At 51.3% G+C, this 16837-nt stretch overlaps 2 protein-coding genes across 18 annotated transcripts in view; one reads left to right on the top strand and one right to left on the bottom strand.

Moving 5' to 3' along the window:
• Anks3 (ankyrin repeat and sterile alpha motif domain containing 3) overlaps nt 1-1344 on the bottom strand; it is a 23336-nt gene extending 21992 nt beyond the window's left edge. For 7 of the 12 annotated variants that reach the window (XM_006984677.4, XM_016003199.3, XM_042283591.2 and 4 more), the window contains exon 1: nt 1216-1322. The gene's annotated coding sequence lies outside the window, so the exon portion shown is untranslated. Of the gene's footprint in view, nt 1-1215 lie in introns of all 12 variants that reach the window. The other 5 variants (XM_016003196.3, XM_016003205.3, XM_076577930.1 and 2 more) reach the window with 4 other exon arrangements.
• Nucleotides 1318-16837, top strand: Dnaaf8 (dynein axonemal assembly factor 8). 6 transcript variants are annotated; one of them, XM_076577934.1, is made up of 10 exons: nt 1487-1628; nt 3255-3414; nt 4368-4511; nt 6143-6193; nt 6371-6625; nt 9187-9304; nt 11888-12029; nt 13378-13485; nt 13716-13799; nt 15517-16837. In XM_076577934.1, the coding sequence occupies exons 2-10, from the start codon at nt 3307-3309 to the stop codon at nt 15896-15898; spliced, it is 1392 nt and encodes a 463-aa protein (XP_076434049.1). In that variant the 5' UTR covers nt 1487-1628; nt 3255-3306; the 3' UTR covers nt 15899-16837. The 6 variants fall into 6 exon arrangements, with proteins under 6 accessions (XP_015858696.2, XP_015858698.2, XP_076434049.1 ...); XM_042283597.2 differs by lacking the exon at nt 1487-1628 and adding an exon at nt 1670-1888; XM_076577935.1 differs by lacking the exon at nt 1487-1628 and adding an exon at nt 1675-2102.

The following is a 16837-nucleotide window of genomic DNA, read 5'->3' as shown; positions in this document are numbered from 1 at the left end:
CAGAACACCAACAGCCACACTCAAGAGCTCTGGCAAACCCAGACGGAAGCTGAAGGAAGTGTGTACCCACAAAGTACTAATTCCCTGCTCCTAAACACCCTAGCACTCTTCAGTGCTGGTGACTGCAAAACAGACAGTGTTGGGCCTGGTAGCACACTTCCACATGGAGGCACAAGGGTCAAAATCACAAGCCTGCCTGGGCAGCTCAGTGACATCCAAATATTTAAAAAGCAGAAAGACAGCTGAGGATGTAGATTTATCTCAGTGATAAGAATCACATATAAATAGCTTGCAAGGCCCCAAGTTTAAAAAAAAAAAAAAGGACAACACACACAAACCACCAATCTGGGGGTCAGTTTGCAAACCCCCGATGAGTGATACGTGTGCATGTGTGCTGAGGTGAAAAACAGGACTGCTTTCTGGAACCACTAGCTTCTCACACTGCACAGCCTGAGCTCAAGTGGTACCTCAGGCTCAAGGGGATACTCCTGAACCTGAACCAACAGAGCAGACACGTGCTCCCCCAACGGAGAAACATTAGCAGAATCCTGGCAAGGTTCACACCTCTAATTCCAGCTCTTGGGAGGCTGAGACAGGACTACCTTGGAGTTCAAGGCCAACCTGGGATACATGAAATGCTTATTCAAAAAACACACAATCTGCCGGGCGTAGTGACACACTCCATTAATCCCAGCATTGGAGGGCAGGTCTCAATTGTCAGTTCCAGGACAGCCTGCTCTACACAGAACCCCACCCACCCAATCTCAAAAAAACAACTCCCCAAAATTCGATTCGAGTAAACCAAATGTTTCTATGTCTTCTGCACCTCACTACCAGAGCTTCAGTAGCAGCGATGATACTTGTTACTCTTTATAAAAAAAATTATCTTCTTTAAAACAACAACAACAACAACACATCCTGGTGGCAACTGGATGCCACTCCATTCCTTCAAGAGATCCGTCAAGGACTCGAGGGAGCCCCTGCAGCCCAGGCGCGTGACGCGGTCCCGGCCCTACCGGGTCCGGCGACCGTGCGCGACCACAGGCTCCCGGGTGGCGGAACACCCTGGCAGGGTCGCGCGTGACCCCTCCGCTCTGCAACCAAGGAGCCGGGCCCGCGTCCCCAAGCCCGGCGAGCGCCAGGGCTGGGCGCCGGGGCGGACTCAGGGCGCCTCAGGCAGCGCCTCTCGGAGAGCCCCGCCGGGGCCCGGCCTACCTGCACGGCCTCGGCTTCCCGCGCCACCCTCCAGACAGATGCCGCGCACGTCCCCGCACCGGCCCACGGCCCGCCGCCCGGCCCACCCCGGAAGTGACTGCCGGAGCGCGCGGAGCACCCCGGGAAGAGGCGGGCGTCCTGTTATTGGCCCGCCACAACGGCCAATGAGATGACAGAAAGGAGGAGCCGCGCCTGAGGCCCGGAGGTGGGCGGAGCCCAGTGAAGAAGAGGCGCGACTGGCGCTGCCCGGGCCGGGACCGCGGTCGGTGGCCCTGGTCAGCCCGGAGACAGGGCAAGTGGACAAGCGGAGCGGCCCGAAGCGAGTGGGAGACCGCGAAAACCCACGAGACGCGGGGCTGATCCCGCTGCGGGTGGCGGGGAGTGCGGTCCTCCTCCTGTTTCAGCTCCAGCAGGTTTGTCCCGCCGCCTTCCAGTCGCCTTGACAACGACGCCTGGCGCGGGGCGGAGCGAGGCGGGGCCAACGGGCTTCGGGGAGAAACCGTGAGCTCCTTGGTCCTCCGATCCCGCCCATGCTCTTCCCTCTGTGGTCAAGCCCTCCTCTAACGCCAACGCTTTGCGCACCTAAAGGACGATCAGTAGTCTTGGGTGGCGCTCTTCACCTCCGTGATTCTGTACCTCGCTGCCAGAGCCCCTGTTAGGAAACATCCGGCTAGTGGGTATGCCAGGAGCGGTCCCACCTGCGCTCTCAATTCAGGATCGCCAAACACCTCTCCTTGCTTACAAGATTCAGAGGCTTAAAGCCCCGACTGACCTCCCTGATGCTGCCCTGGTTCGGCACCGCTAGTTGATCTGTCTGATCCGCTTGGCCTTCACCCCACAATCCTAAAGTCCCTTTGTCCACTGAGGGCCAAGCAAATTTTTTTAGGGTGAGATACAAAGGGGGGCGGGGCTGAGCCAGCGAATCATTTGATAACTAACAAAATCTTCTGGATCATGGATCTTAAACCCCTAACTTTTAAAGTTTATATTTTAATTATATGTATATGTGTGAAGGTAGGTATGTATGTACTTCGGTGCAGGTACCAGTGGACACCAGAGACATAAGTTCTCCCTGAAGTAGAAGTTACAAGTAGTTGTGGTTTGGGGCACCGAATTCCAGTCCTCTACAAGGGTAGTAGAGGACACTCTTAACTGTTGGGCCATCTCTTCAGCCCCTAAATCCTTTTTCTCATTGCTGGGGATTGGATTCATGTCCTGTCCATTATATATGCCAGTCAAATGCTCTACCAAAGAGGTGCATTCCCAGACCTTAACTTTGATTCAACCTCTCTTTGGTATTTATCAACCTCTCTATGCCTATAAGATGGAAATAATAATAATAATAATAATAATAATAAATATGTCTTAGTTAGGGTTTCTATTGCTGTGAAGAGATACCATGATTATGGCAACTCTTATAAAGGAAAACATTTAATTGGGCTGGCTTACAGTTTCAGAGGTTTAATCCATTGTCATCATGGTGGGACATGGTGGCATGTAGGCAGACATGGTGCTGGAGAAAGCTGAGAGTTCTACATCTGAGAGATCCACAGGCAACAGGAAGTGAACTGTGTCACTGAGTGTAGCTCGATCATTGGAGACCTCAGAGCCAACACACTTCCTCCAACAAGGCCACACCTACTCTGACAAAGCCACACCTCCTAATAGTGCCACTCCACACACACACACACACACACACACACACACACACACACACACACACATATATATAATCTACTATATATGTCACGTATATTTTATATTTATACATATATCTCTTATCAGTATATGCACCTCTGTTTTCATAGGCACATCATTAAGCACATCACACATACACATACCGACACCATGCTCCTGTGCACTCATCACTGCACACACCCACAGTAATACAAGCTTGCAGAACCAGAAGGAAATTGGTGGAAAATGGAAAGCTACAGATGTGTTTTCATCTTCAGATGATCAAGGCTTTGGGAAGGCTACCCATGCTAGTTTGTCCTTGGACACCTAGACACTGCCACCTCACCCCGTGTGCTCCACAGGGCTCCTCTGATGATGATATACAAAGAAAGGATCCTTTGAGCCTGGTCCCTCATGACATCTAAAGACAAAGACATGGTGTCCTTGCCGGTTTCTCCCTGGGATGCCATCCTTAAGGCTGCCAAAGACCAGCTGCCATCCCTGGATTCAGACTCCTCCCCGGTGAGCAAGCTCTTCTTCCTGGATGTCAGTTGTCCAGCCTGGGCAAGGACAGCTTTGGGCACTCCTCTCTATAGGCTTGGTTTTCATCACCAGTCCCTGGGATTGCTCTTGGGTACCTACTTCCTTCAGGCTTCCGTCTGGGTTTGCCAGAGCTCTTGAGTGTGGGTATTGGTGTTCTGTGTCCTCCCCTGCAGTGGTCCTGACCCCCAGGTCTCTCCAACTTGCTCTTGTGCTGCTCTCAACTCAGTTGGGTGAGGTTGGGACCAGTGCCAACCTCTGAGAGTAGTAACCTTGCCAGGACACCATGATATGGTCCTGGAGGGATTCTGCCTCCTGAGGAACACTGATAGTGCCCGTGGCCACTTGCACAGGTGCAAGGGACCCCTGGTTGTCCACTGGTCAGAGACGCGGCACACAGGTTGGCATAGGACATTTAGGGTGAAGGACAAGGGTTTAGAAGCAAGACAGCTGAGTGTGCCCTACCTGGGCATTTGGAAAGATGAACACAACAGAGCTGAGACTCGGGCATCACCCAGTGCTGCTTGGTGCAGCAGCAGAAGCAGATGATGACAGTACCTCAGTGCCCAGCGCTGTCATCGCTTTGTGAAGAAGTCCTCTGAGGTGGCAGGCCAGTGCCAGCCTCTCTCCATTAGAGACAGCCAACCAAAGCTCCTGTCTTAAGTGATAAGTCAGTGTGAAAGGGAGCTGACCTCCACTGTTAGCTGCCCCTTCACTACCGTCATTCAGTGCCAGCATTAATGCAGTGCCTGCTGTGTGCAAGATCTTGAGCACAGCCTGTGAAAGGGGAAGCTCCCATCTCACCAACAGGAGGTGGTGCTGCTGAGCCTCGTTTGGGCTTGACCCTTTGTAGAGAACTGACCTCCCCAGATGGGCCTGGGGAGGCTGGGCAAAGCATGGCTGCCTTTTCCTCTCAACCGCCCTGGTCTCTGCAGTCTGACTGTGAGGAAGAAGAACCCTTCATCTTTCAACGAAACCAGCCTGTCCTGATTCCAGACCTGGCTGAGGAGCTGGCTGAAGACCCTTTTGGTATTGAATCTGGGACCTGGATTGCTGTAGGGAGGAGTTCTTCACCTGAGGTCTGTGGGACACACGCTTTGGGGACCTACTAAGCTAAGTACCCTGGAGCTGGGTAGGGGTGGTGATTGCAAGTCTCCAAAGGATTCCACCGACAGCAAAGATCTAAATGCTTAGAACCACTGCTTTTGCCTCTTCCGCCCTCAAGGACAGCCTAGTGTTGGGGTATTCAGCACGTAAGCATGGCACCCCCCAACACTGTAAGCACATTTGATTTTCTCTCTGATTTTTGCCACCTGCTACCTTTCTTGTTTTCTTCCAAGACACTTTGTACTGCCTGGCCATAGTCACAACTGCCTTCTCAACTGTCTCCTTAAACTAGGTAATCCATAGCCACTCAAGCTTGCTGAATATTCAGCCACTAAGTGCTCGAGCAGGAAGTGGAAGGGAAGTGTTCCATAAATGCCCTCACAGTGGTGCCCAGTGCTGGCTGCCTAGTAGCGGGGGAGGGGAGGAGTGGAAACAGCGCAGGCTTGGGCGTCCCAGTCACAGGAACTGCCTGCCCATCTCTGTCTCTCAGGTCCCTGGGGGAGACCAGTGCCTCTATCTAAACCCAATGATCCCTCCAGACCTGATGGTATGAGCACGCAATCTGAGCTACTTGGAAGCTGAGGCAGGAGCATCAAAAGTTCGAGGCAGGGGCTGGAAAGGATGGCTCAATAATTAAGAGAGCTGGCTGCTCTTGCAGAAGACCTAGGTTTGGTTTCCAGCACCTACATGGTAGCTCACAACCACATGTAACTTTGGTTCCAGCAGATCCAATGCCCCACCTTTGGCCTCTGTGGACCTGCATACACGGTGCACATAAACACACACACATATGTACATATAAAATTATAAATAAACCCAAACTCCAAGACATATCAGTGACTTGATGATGAGAATAAATTACTAATAGATCCCATCTGCAGCCTTTATCCTTGGCCACCCCAACCTGTCAGACCTGTTAACTCTTCTTGATGTGCTGTGGCTAAACATACCTTCCAATGAAGTTACTACAGAGGCCAATACCCATCTCTAAAGGCCAGGCTAGGATCCAGAAGCCACTCAACCCTGGGTAACCTCCCTCTGTTCAGGTCTTTCTGGCATCACTGTGGCAAACTGGGTATGCAAAGACTGAAGGTGGGAGACCACCTGATCCATCTCCACCACAACACTGTGTGAAGCCCAGCCCTCATAGGAGCAAGTGTAAAATAATACCCCTCATCCTCCCCAGGAGAACCTGAAAGGCAGCTAGGACTCTAGTCAGTTTAGGCAACATGATTTTCATGAGATGTTTTCTCCTTTTCTGTAAGGACTACCATATCCTCTGGGAGACGGGCAATAGGGAGTGGAATCATTTTGGAAATAGTGGTGATGTCTATATGACGGACAAGTTATTGAACTAAAAAGGGTCAAAATGGGGCCCATGAGATTCCTCGATGGGAAAAGACACATGCTGCTCAGCCTGATACTCTTGAGCTCCATACCTGGGACCCACATAGTAGAAGGAAAGTGACTCTCAGCCACCCTCTGACCTCCACTTAATCGTGCATAGTGTGTGTGTGTGTGTGTGTGTGTGTGTGTGTGTGTGTGTGTGTGTGTCTCAAGTATGTCTTTGCAGATTGTCACAGAGGATGCCTTTTTTCTCTAGCCACTTCTGATTCCTGAGAGACTAGCCATAGAACCCAGAAGTGGACAGAAGGTAAGACAGGAGGACTTGGCCCCTCAGGAAAGAGGAGGCCCTGGCTGGTCTCACCAGAGCTGTGTCAAAATCAGCCCTGTTCTTGTGAAGGCTGAGGAGGACCCACCCTGGCTGGAAGGCAACCTTAGAAGCCTGTCTTACCCCAAAGGACCCCAGAGTCCCCCATGGACTTCCCAGGGAGAAGAGGCCACCTTTCCTTTGGAAGGAAAGCTGAAGATAGAGCCCACAAGTACTGACTTTAGAAACTCTACAAAGCTCCAAGCCCTCCGCAGGGAGAGGAAGAGGATGATAGAGAAGGATATCCTTCAGAAAGTGACCCAGACTGCCCAGAACCCAGCCTGTGGAGACCAGGGCCAGGCTGCAGAGTCAGGACCCCGGCCAGAAGCCTCCTCGGAGCAGCCTCGGGAAGGATGTCCAGTGCTCTCACTCCAGGTAGGTGTCTCCACTGCCCAGGCTGCCCTCTGGCCTCTCCCCTGCAGCATGGCCACAGTCCTGCCACACTACTGAGGCTGGAACCAGCGTCTCCTCTAGGACCTTAGGCCCAAATCCCAGGTCCACTGGCCAGCAAGAAGCTGCTCCTGTCACACAGTATGTGGAGACGCTTGCGTGGAGCTCACCCTCAGGGAGAATTGGTGACAGTAGGAAGAGAAGCCAACTCGAACCTTCTTTAGAGAACACAGATGACCCCAAGCATGAATGCTGAATTCACAGTCATGCATAAGACAGAAGCAGGTGCTGCTGAAGTGCAGTCCTCCCCGTGGGCAGACCCTACACACTGGGAGCAGCTGCCCAACTGAATACATTAGTGAGAAGTGGCAGGGAGACAGGCAGGGGTTGGGAGAGGAGAGGATTCTGTGAGCTACTGCACAAGAGGAAGGAGTCTGAAGACTACTGGGAGAGTGGATCTGTAAAGCACAGCAGTGACCCCTGTCCCTTGGTGGTAGGTCTGTTTCCCCCTATGGTGGGTGGGTAGCCTTGGGACAGCACAACTGTGGTCTGTGAGGCCACCCTGCCCACTGGACAGGAAAGAAACCTGTCGTACTTGCCCCGTTTTCAAAGGCTGTGAAGAATACCCTGGTTAGCTGTGCAAGCTCAGTTCCTTCCAGGTGGAGGTGGACATATTGAAAGATGCTCCAGCCTAGCAGGGGAAGGCCAAGCAACCCTGTATCACTTTCTTTAACAACTTACGGAATGTGAGCCCACAGACATGCACAGAATTCTCTATTGCTGTTTATAGAAGCCAGCCATTTCATTCTGTCCACCCTCACATCTTTAATTCTTCCACACCTATGTGGCTGCAGAAATTTGAAAGGTTTCACTTAAGCATCCATTGTAGGTTCCTGGCTTCCTCTCTCCACCTATGTCTGCAGAGCCATCTGGGCCAAGCTCTCCAGCTCCTGCTAGAACCACCAGGTTCTTAAAGTTGCAAAACTTTTTAAACATCTTACATTGGTATGAACCTAGACAGTTCGGACAGAGGAGAAGGCCAGAAAGTGTATTGGCTGGTAGAGTGCTTGCCTTTTGTGCATCAAATGTACGTGGTGATATAGGCCTGTAATCCCAGAGCTTGGGGGTGAAGGTAGGAGAATCAGACATCCAAGGTCATCCTTGGCTACATAGAGCTCAAGGCCAGCCATAATGAGATCTTGTTTGAAAAAAATGGGGTTTCCTCCAGGTTAGTCACCTTTGTGCCCAAAAATATTGACCAACAACAACAAAAAAAAAAAAGCTTAAGGAAGGAGGTGTCAAGAGATGCAGGTCTAGCTGGGCAGTGGTGGCGCATGCCTTTAATTCCAGCAGTCAGGAGGCAGAGGCCAGCCTGGTCTACAGAGCAAGTAGACAGGACAGCCAAGGCTACACAAAGAGACCCTGTGTGTTTATGTGGTGGGAGGGGGAGGGGGAAGAATGCAGGGGAAAGAATGCAGGGCTCACCTTAAAGGAAGGGCTTAGTGTGTAATCATTCACAACAGACAGTGCATTCATATGCCAGATGCACCCAACCTCCAATACCACTCTCTTACGGTGTTTGGAGTCTGGACTGGGTACTTTCAGGTTCTTGGCCTCTTATTCAAAGAATTGAAAACAAGTTTCATACAGATGTGCAAAAGAAGCATGACAACTTTGGTGGAGCTACGTGACAACAGATTAAAGAGCTATATACTGTCGGGATTAATGGGGCTTCATTTTATGGGGTCTAAAGGAAAGGGGCTGGCTACTAAGAGGGCATAATTAGGATGCTTCTCTATTTAGATGGTGTATTCATTTTTCCTACTGCACATGTCCCTTTCCCATAATGCATCAGATTGTAGTCATCTGAGTGCCTAGTTATGCATAGGTACAAGGCTGCAGTAAATAGGGGGTTTCCCTAAAGGACTAGTGGAGACACCGTTCTTCCACACTGCCTGGACACCAACGCAGTTCAGGCAGGATAACCCACTCTTCTTCATACCTAGACACCGTTCTTCCTCACTGCCTGGACACCAACGCAGTTCAGGCAGGATAACCCACTCTTCTTCATACCTAGACACCGTTCTTCCTCACTGCCTGGACACCAACGCAGTTCAGGCAGGATAACCCACTCTTCTTCATACCTAGATACACTGGGAAATACACTTGAATGGCAGCTGTCTAAATTTGATTGTTACGGAGTTGAGAAGGGAAGATTTATACCATAGTCCAGAGAGATGGGAATACTTGTAGCTTAATGCAGGTAGTGGGTTGTCAGGGGAGTTCAGAGGTTGCTAGGTGCAGTGTTTGAAGAAGTGTGTGTCTGTCTGGTACATGCAGGTGAAGGAACTGTACTACCAATTGAATTATTACAATGGGGGTGTGGACAACCCAAAACCAAATGGGGCTGTTTTCTGTGTTTGCCTGCCTCTCTACAGTGGATGATGACTCACGATACCCTCGGCTGGCTGCAGCTGCTGTGAAAGCCGGGGCTCCTACTGCAGGACCCTCCTGCAGCCTCGGAATGACCAGTTTTATCGTTTCAGCAACTGGAAGACTGGGATTTGGATTACATCCTTCAGAGCCTGCCAGGGCGACAAGACAGCCAGGGTGACAGTGCTCCCAGAACTGCATGGTGGTTAGCTGAACGCTACCAAAACCAAGGTCTGACCTTCAGCACTGAAGTCCAAGTGAATCCCCATAAAGATCCCCTTCCAAGTCTCTCAGTGGCAAGGGTATGGGATGGGCAGAGCTCTTGTGCCCTTGCTGTCCTCAGCACACTCACTGCCCAGTCTTACAAAAGACTTCATTTGTTCATCATACATGTGGCTGCCTGCTCAGCCAGGATGTTCAGGCCTTCAGCTGGACTTGCCCTGTGGTCCACCCTTTTTCTTCCTCCAGTTTCCTTCCTTTTCCTCCTCCTCTTCTGGGGAAGCAGAACCTGTCGCTTGCTCCCTTTCAGGCAGCTTTAACACTCATACATCCTTCATCCTATTTGAAAGTGAAGGCTGAGGATATACTGTCACTGTGCTCACGGCCTTGCTACAAACAGCTCTGTTTTTTTATTTTGGTTTTTTTGAGACAGGGTTTCTCTGTGTAGCCCTGGCTGTCCTGGAACTCACTCTGTAGACTGGGCTGGACTCGAACTCAGAGATCACTTGCTTCTGCTCTTAAGTGCTGGGGTTAAAGGCATGTGCCACCACTGCCTGGCTTATGAGCAGCTCTGTAAAAGGCAAAACTTCCCACATTCTCCCCACCCATGCAGGCCCTAAGAGCAGATGGACACATGTCTGAGCTGAGGAGCAAGAATGGCCTAGGTGTCAGTGACCAGTTCCAGACCAAAGACTTCACTAGTGCTGTGGGATGTTCTGTATGTTAAATGTGTTGCTCTGATTGGTTAATAAATTAAACACTGATTGGCGAGTAGCCAGGCAGGAAGTATAGGCAGGACGAGGAGAGAAGAGAATTCTGGGAAGTGGAAGGCTGAGTCAGAGAGACACTGCCAGCTGCCTCCATGACAAGGGAGATGTAAGGTACTGGTAAGCCACAAGCCATGTGGCAAAGTATAGACTAATAGAAATGGGTTAATTTAAGATAGAAGAAGTAGATAACAAGAAGCCTGCCACGGCCATATAGTTTGTAAGCAATATAAGTCGCTGTGTATTTACTTGGTTGGGTCTGAGTGGCTGTGGGCCAGGCAGGAAAACTCTAGCTACACACTAGACTGACAGCCACTGGGACGTTTGAAGCAAGAAGTTTTTTGTTTTTTTATTAAGTTTATTTTTATTTTTCATCTGTATAGTTGTTTTGCCTGTATATACGTATATGCACTACATGCACATCCATGCATGCACCAGGAAAGGGCAGCAGATCTCCTGGAACTGGAGTTAGATACAGTTGTGAGCCACTGTGTGGGTGCTGGGAATTGAACCTAGATCCTCTGCAAGAGCAGCAAGTACTCTTAATCACTGAGCCATCTCTTCCCAGCCCTACCTCTGTTTTGTTTTTGAGATGGGGTCTCACTGTTAAGCCTTGGCTTACCTGGAACTTGATATGTTGGCCAGGTATGTTGAACTCGCAGAGATCCGCCTGTCTCTGCCTCCTGAGTGCTGATATTAAAGGTGTGCACCACCATGGCTTTTGTTTTGAGACAAGGTCTTATATGGTAGCCCAGGCTAGAACTTTTGGCAATTCTCCTGCTTCAGACGTCAAAGTGCTGCCACTAATAAGCATGTGACAGCATGTCCTGCTTAGCAGAGCTTCAGGGTGTGGTGGAGTGGTCCACAAGGTTGGCAGGCTTGTATAATAAGTACCTTCTCTGGTCTCTGGTCTCTGTTGTAATGCTAATGGCTCTTTGATAAGCTATTCCTTTTTGTTGGGTTTTATTTTGTTGAGACATGTAGTCCAGGCTGGCTCAAACTCATTATGTAGCTGAAACTGGCCTTGAACTGATCTTGCTTCTACCTCCCAAGTGGTGAGATGATTGCCACTTCCACCAGACAAGCTGTTCCATTTGGAAAAGCTCTTGTATAAACACATACGCCAGGATGTTCACTGCTGTGCTCTTGAAAACTTGCCGGGCAGTGGTGGCACGTGTCTAATCCCAGCATTGGGGAGGCAGAGGCAAGTGGATCTCTGTGAGTTCGAGGCCAGCCTGATCTACAGAGTGAGTTCCAGGACAGCCAGGGCTACACAGCAATCCAGTCTCAAAAAAACAAAAACAAACAAACAAACAAACAAACAAAAAACCCTTCAAAAAACTCTGAAAACTTGGGAACAGCCTATATTCAATAGGGGTCTAGCTAAAGCAGAGAGTGTTCTCAGCTCAATGAACAAAGTCTATCCATAGAAAGATGTAGTGTGAAAAAAGGTGAATGGGGGGCTGGGGATGTAGCTCAGCAACAGACTGCTTGGTAGCATGCACAAGGCCCTAGGTTCAATCCCTAGTGCCCCCATCCCTGAGACACACACACACACACACACACACACACACACACACACACACACCCCTATATAAGCCTGTTTGCTACTTTTTGAAAGGTACAAACATCTGTTCACTGTGGTCACCTGTGACCCTGTGTCACAGTGTAGTGTATCAGCCTCTGTTGAAGACATGACTACCCCTGACTTTGCCAAGTGCAGCTAGAAGCGTCAGAAGGATCTGGGGTGAGGCACATTGGAGCCTGAAGATTAGCCACTGAGAGGCAGACCCCGAGCTAAGTAACTCCCTCTCCTGGCAATCCCCAGGGCATACCAGTGGACTATCCCAGGACACAATCCTGGAGCAGCTGGCCCTCCTGTGTGCCACTCAATCCAGAGTCTGCAACCATACCTGGAAGGTACCTGTTGACAAGCCCCAAGACCCAGAAGAACAGGAAGCCAGAAGCAGGTGGGACTTCCCACCACCCACACCCCCTGCTTCTCCAGGCCATTAATGACAGGGCTGTGAACTGAGCCCCAAAGCTGTCTCATTCGCTAACATTATACCCACCTGACTTCCCTGGGAACAACAAAATTATCACATAACCCGCCCTTCTGGCCAAGTTGATTAGTCTGACCTCGGTGAACCCAGCCAGGGCAGTGGGAGCCTTTCCCTGGAGCCTTGTAGCTCGGCTTGGGTTGAAGGGCCGTGGCAGCCACCTGTCCTGTGACGAGGAGGAGCGCAGGCTGGGACAGAGTGAGGCTGGGGGGGGGGGGGGGAGATGGAGATGGGGGTCCCCTGAGGCCGACATTCCTGCCTTTCCCACAGTGCTTCCTCCACAGTTTTCAGGAGTCTGGGGACTTTCCCCTGAAGTTGTTGTGGGTTCTGCCTGGCTGGCGGAAGGAACAGACATGGCTAGGCCTGTGCTTCCCAGTATGAGATTCAGCAGCTCCACATGACTGCTAAGCACTGGAAATGTGGCTAATGGGAGGAGAACTGTTGAATTTTATGGATCTATTTGAATGATTTAGCTTGTGCTAAGTGGTCCCCAACTTAGTGGACAGTTTATTTATGATTTGAGGGCTGAACTCAGGGCCTCACACATGCTAGACACATGCTCTACCACTGCGTGGCATTCCAGGTCTTCTTTTTATTTTTTATCTTTTTGGGTTTTTTTATTATTAAGAAAAATTCTATTCATTTTACATACCAACCACAGATCCCCCTCTCCTCCCTCCTCCTGCCCCCCAGACTTCCCCTTCCAACACCCCCCCCCATTCCCATTTATTTTTTATCTTTAAAGTCTTGCTAAGGCTGGAGAGATGGCTTGGTGGTTAGGGGCACCTTCCAGAGGACACAGGTTTGGTTCCCAGCACCCACATAGGGGTTCACAACTGTCTGCAACTCCAGTTCCAGGTATCTGATGCCCTCTCTGGCCTCCACGAGCAGGCATACAAATAGTGGATAAACATGCATGCAGGCAAAACACTCATACACAAAAATCTTTTTTAAAGTACATGTATAAAGTCTTGCTAAGTTGCTGAGGCTGGCCTTGAACTTTCTGTCTTCCTGCCTCAGCCTCCTGAGCACTTGGACAGGCCTGCCCACCAGCCTTGCTGATACACAGCATGTCAGACTTGCCCAGTTCTATGAGGAAGTGCTAGCCTGTCCCGGAGGTGGCCTTGAGAACAGAAGGGTTCCAAGTACCCACCAGCACACAAAAGACACACCTTGAGTAGCTGCCCTGAGCACAGCGGTGGGACCTGCCTAGCAATCGGCAGGAGTCACAGAGGGGCCACCTTACCCTCCATTGCAGAAGTGCTTGGGCAGAGAGCAGGAAGCTGAAGACAGAGCCTCCCACCATCTTCCTTGACCTACGGCAGACGGAGCCGTCAGAACCACAAGCGCGCCAGTCCCGGGAGAGGTACAAAGTGATGCTAAGAACTGCCCGCAGGTGGAGAGGAGGGACACCGGCAAAGCTCATCCGGGTTGAGCACATTGGATTTCCCTTCAGCACATGGCAGGAAGCCCAGGGGCCCCTTAGCTTTGGCTGGCTACCACTCCTCTTGGGTTCCCAGGGAGGTCCCTAGGCGAGAGGCAGGCCTGGCAGGGTGGCGGGGGCGCATCCTGAGAAGCCATTTCTTCCACTTCCAGCCCTGAACATAGCTCCTCTGACAGCGAGGAGGCAGACGTGGAGACAGCAGGCCCAGGGCAGGGGCCATCCTCCCAAGAACGGAGGTAACTACGGGGTCTCCCCTCCCCGTGCTGTAGGCCCCCAGACGTGGGCCAGCAGTGGTGTGGTGAGAATGGGTATCGTTGTTTTATAATCTGGCATAGGGGACGCCGGTGTGGCCAGACCTGCTGTTCCCAGGCCTTGTGAGTGACATCAGGCTTCCCACTCCATGGCATCTTAGTCCAGCCCCTGAAAACAGCTCCCCAATTTGATCTTGTCCCTGCTGCTGGTCCCAGCAGAAGTAAAGAGAAAGTGTAGGGCCAGCTGTTAGCCAAATGTGAAAAGAGCTGGTAAATTAAAGAGCAGTGTCCAATCGGGGCCCCACTGTGGCCCAGGATGAACGGGAACTGTGGGTCACAGCTGCCTGAAGCACCAGGAATGTCAGAGCCAGGCTGCAGGACGATGTAACAGCTCAGGCATAGAATGTGGGCATCCCAGGAAGACAGGGTGGGAAGTGCTGGAAGGTCCCCTGCCATAGCCTGTGGTACAGCAGCACCCCAGGGAGCCGCGGCCACACCAAGTTCTGGCTTTTCCTTTGCACCTGCCCATAGACGTCTCCTTCCTCCTCCCACACACCCCGGGTAAGGCCTTGCTCATTCAAGGAGAGGGAGTCAAGGTCAGTGTGGCCCTTTGTCCTGCTCTGAGATGCTGGCTGCCTGGTTGCCAGGCACCAGGCCCAGGTCCTCCTCTGAAGGCTGCAGCTCCAGCTAGATCTGGGCCACACCCAAAACTGGCCCTTCAGCTTCTCACTTCATCTCTTCAGATACAGGAGAAAACTAGTTCCTACCTCAGAGGACCCCAAGGCAATGCACATGGCAAATGCTGTTGGTGGCAACTGTGGTGGCCCAGGATTTGGATGTTAGAAATGTTCCCTTTTGTGCAGATGGGAAATTAGCCATACATCTGTGGAGAAGGCTTGCCATAAGAACATTTCTGGTCCATGGTTTTGGTTTTTTCTTTCTTTCAAGAGTTTCACTCTAGCCAGGCTGGCCTCAGACTCACAGCAGTCCCCCTGTGTCACATGCCAGCCCACATGCTTTCCAGACATTTCCATCGGTTGGATTTAACCCAGCTGAGAACATTTGTTCGTTTGCCTCTCCTGTTGGGTGGAGTCACTGTGCAGCTGCTTCTGACAAAGGCTTGCTGCCTGTCTTAGGGTTGCTGTTGCTGTAATGAGACATCATGACCAAGGCAGCTTGGGAAGGAAAAGGTTTATTTCACTCGTGGTTCATATAATAGTTCATCATCAAAAGCAGTGAGGGTAAGAATTTACTCAGGAGCCATGCAGGGGCCACGGAGGAGTGCTGCTTACTGGCTTGCTCCTCACGGCTTGCTCAGACTGATTTCTTATAGACCCTAGGACCACCAGCCCAGGGATGGCACCATCTGTAACAGGCTGGGCCCTCCCCCATCAGTCACTAAGAAAATGTCCTACAGCTGGATTTTATGGAGGCATTTTGTTAATTGAGGTTCCCTCCTTTCAGGTGACTCGAGCTTATGTTGACATAAAACTAGCCAGAACAATGCCCATTGCTAAGGGGAAATCCAGAAGGATCATCATCTCACATGCTTCCCAACCAGACTGCAGTGGCTGTAGACATTGCTGCAAGCATGCCCTTACTTTGGAATGGGAGCTGAAACCACATACGATATTCCTCTTTTCCGGGTTGGGAGGTCTGGCCTTCAGGTGGCAGGGGTTAGGTTGGTTTTCCTGTGTCACAGGGACTGTACTGGGAAGAGCCAGCTTCTCCAGCAGCTGAGGGCGTTTCGGAAGGGGGCTGTTCCATCCCATCGGTCCACCAGTGACAGTCCTAGAGGCCAGAAGGCTCAGGCCCCAGAAGATACAGGATCCCACACTAGGAGGAAGAAACACATAAAACTCTGGGCTGGGAAGCAGAAAGCCCTGGATCTAGGGGACCCTCTTGGGACACAGCCCGCCAGAGAGGTGCTGCTACCTGCTACGGGCCAGCTATATTCAACTCAGGTAAAGGACCTGAAAAGCAGGTCGGGTGGCAGATTTCCATCCACACAGCCCTGGTGCTCCCTCTATAGTCAGCCTCTGGAGGCTGAGACCCTCGCTCTGGACCCCACCCAGCCAATTTAAACATATGTAAACTTTTTTGTTGTGGTGGCATTGGGAACTGTATCCAGGATACTACCAGAAGTTCCAACACCAGAAGTCACTCTGTGTGAAATGCAGTGGTACCCACTCTCCCTCCCTGGTATCCAGTGAAAGCTGTGTGACCAGCCAAGGCCTGACCCCCACAGGGAACACCTGAACTTCCTCCACCTGGTTACTTGCAAGCTTGCCCCCCTCCCCCATCTCACCCCCAGACTCCATCTTTAGGGTCTTTTGTACCTGCTTTCTCAGCCCCTTTGATTTCATGCCACCTCATCTCTCCTGAGTCTTCCCCACCTGTTCTGTGGATGAGCAGAGAAACCATTACCAAGGCAGGGCTTGGGTGGCATGGCAGAGTTCAAGTCACAGGGCAGGCAGGATACTTGGCATCTGACAAATGTTTTAGCAGTCAGCTGTGGTGGTGGGGGTTGTCACTGCCAGCTGCCCTGCTGCTGAAGATAGGCAAGGATCTTAGTGTCAAGTCCTGAGCCACACAAAGGACAGACAGGTCCTATGGCAGGATCACAAACGGATCACTGTTGTCACTGGTAGCCAGCATCAAGCCCACAGTATCCTGACCCACAGACCCTGTCTGATATGGCCATAGGGACTGCACCATTAATCCCAACCCCAAGACATATCCTTTAGAAGCCACATGCAGGTCAGGCCTCCCCCAAGGCCACAGGCAGCCTCCCTGTGCGGGGTAGGCTGCCCTGTCCAAGTGCAAAGGTGCCTTGCTTGAACTCCAGGGCAGCATGGCTCCCCGCTGTGCCCAGCAGCTTCTGCTTCAGCCACTTAGCCATCAAGAACAAAAGTGCCTCATTGTTCCTAACCCTGCTTTCTCCCAGCCCCACCCCACTTGATGTTAGAAAACCCGCTGGGAATGAATCCTAGTGATAGGAAATAAATTCTGCTGCAATTCCA

This window comes from Peromyscus maniculatus, chromosome 8 (assembly GCF_049852395.1).
Source record: "Peromyscus maniculatus bairdii isolate BWxNUB_F1_BW_parent chromosome 8, HU_Pman_BW_mat_3.1, whole genome shotgun sequence".
NCBI lineage: Eukaryota > Metazoa > Chordata > Mammalia > Rodentia > Cricetidae > Peromyscus > Peromyscus maniculatus.
Note: the sequence above shows the minus strand (reverse complement) of the source record. Positions and strands in the feature narration are given on the sequence as shown.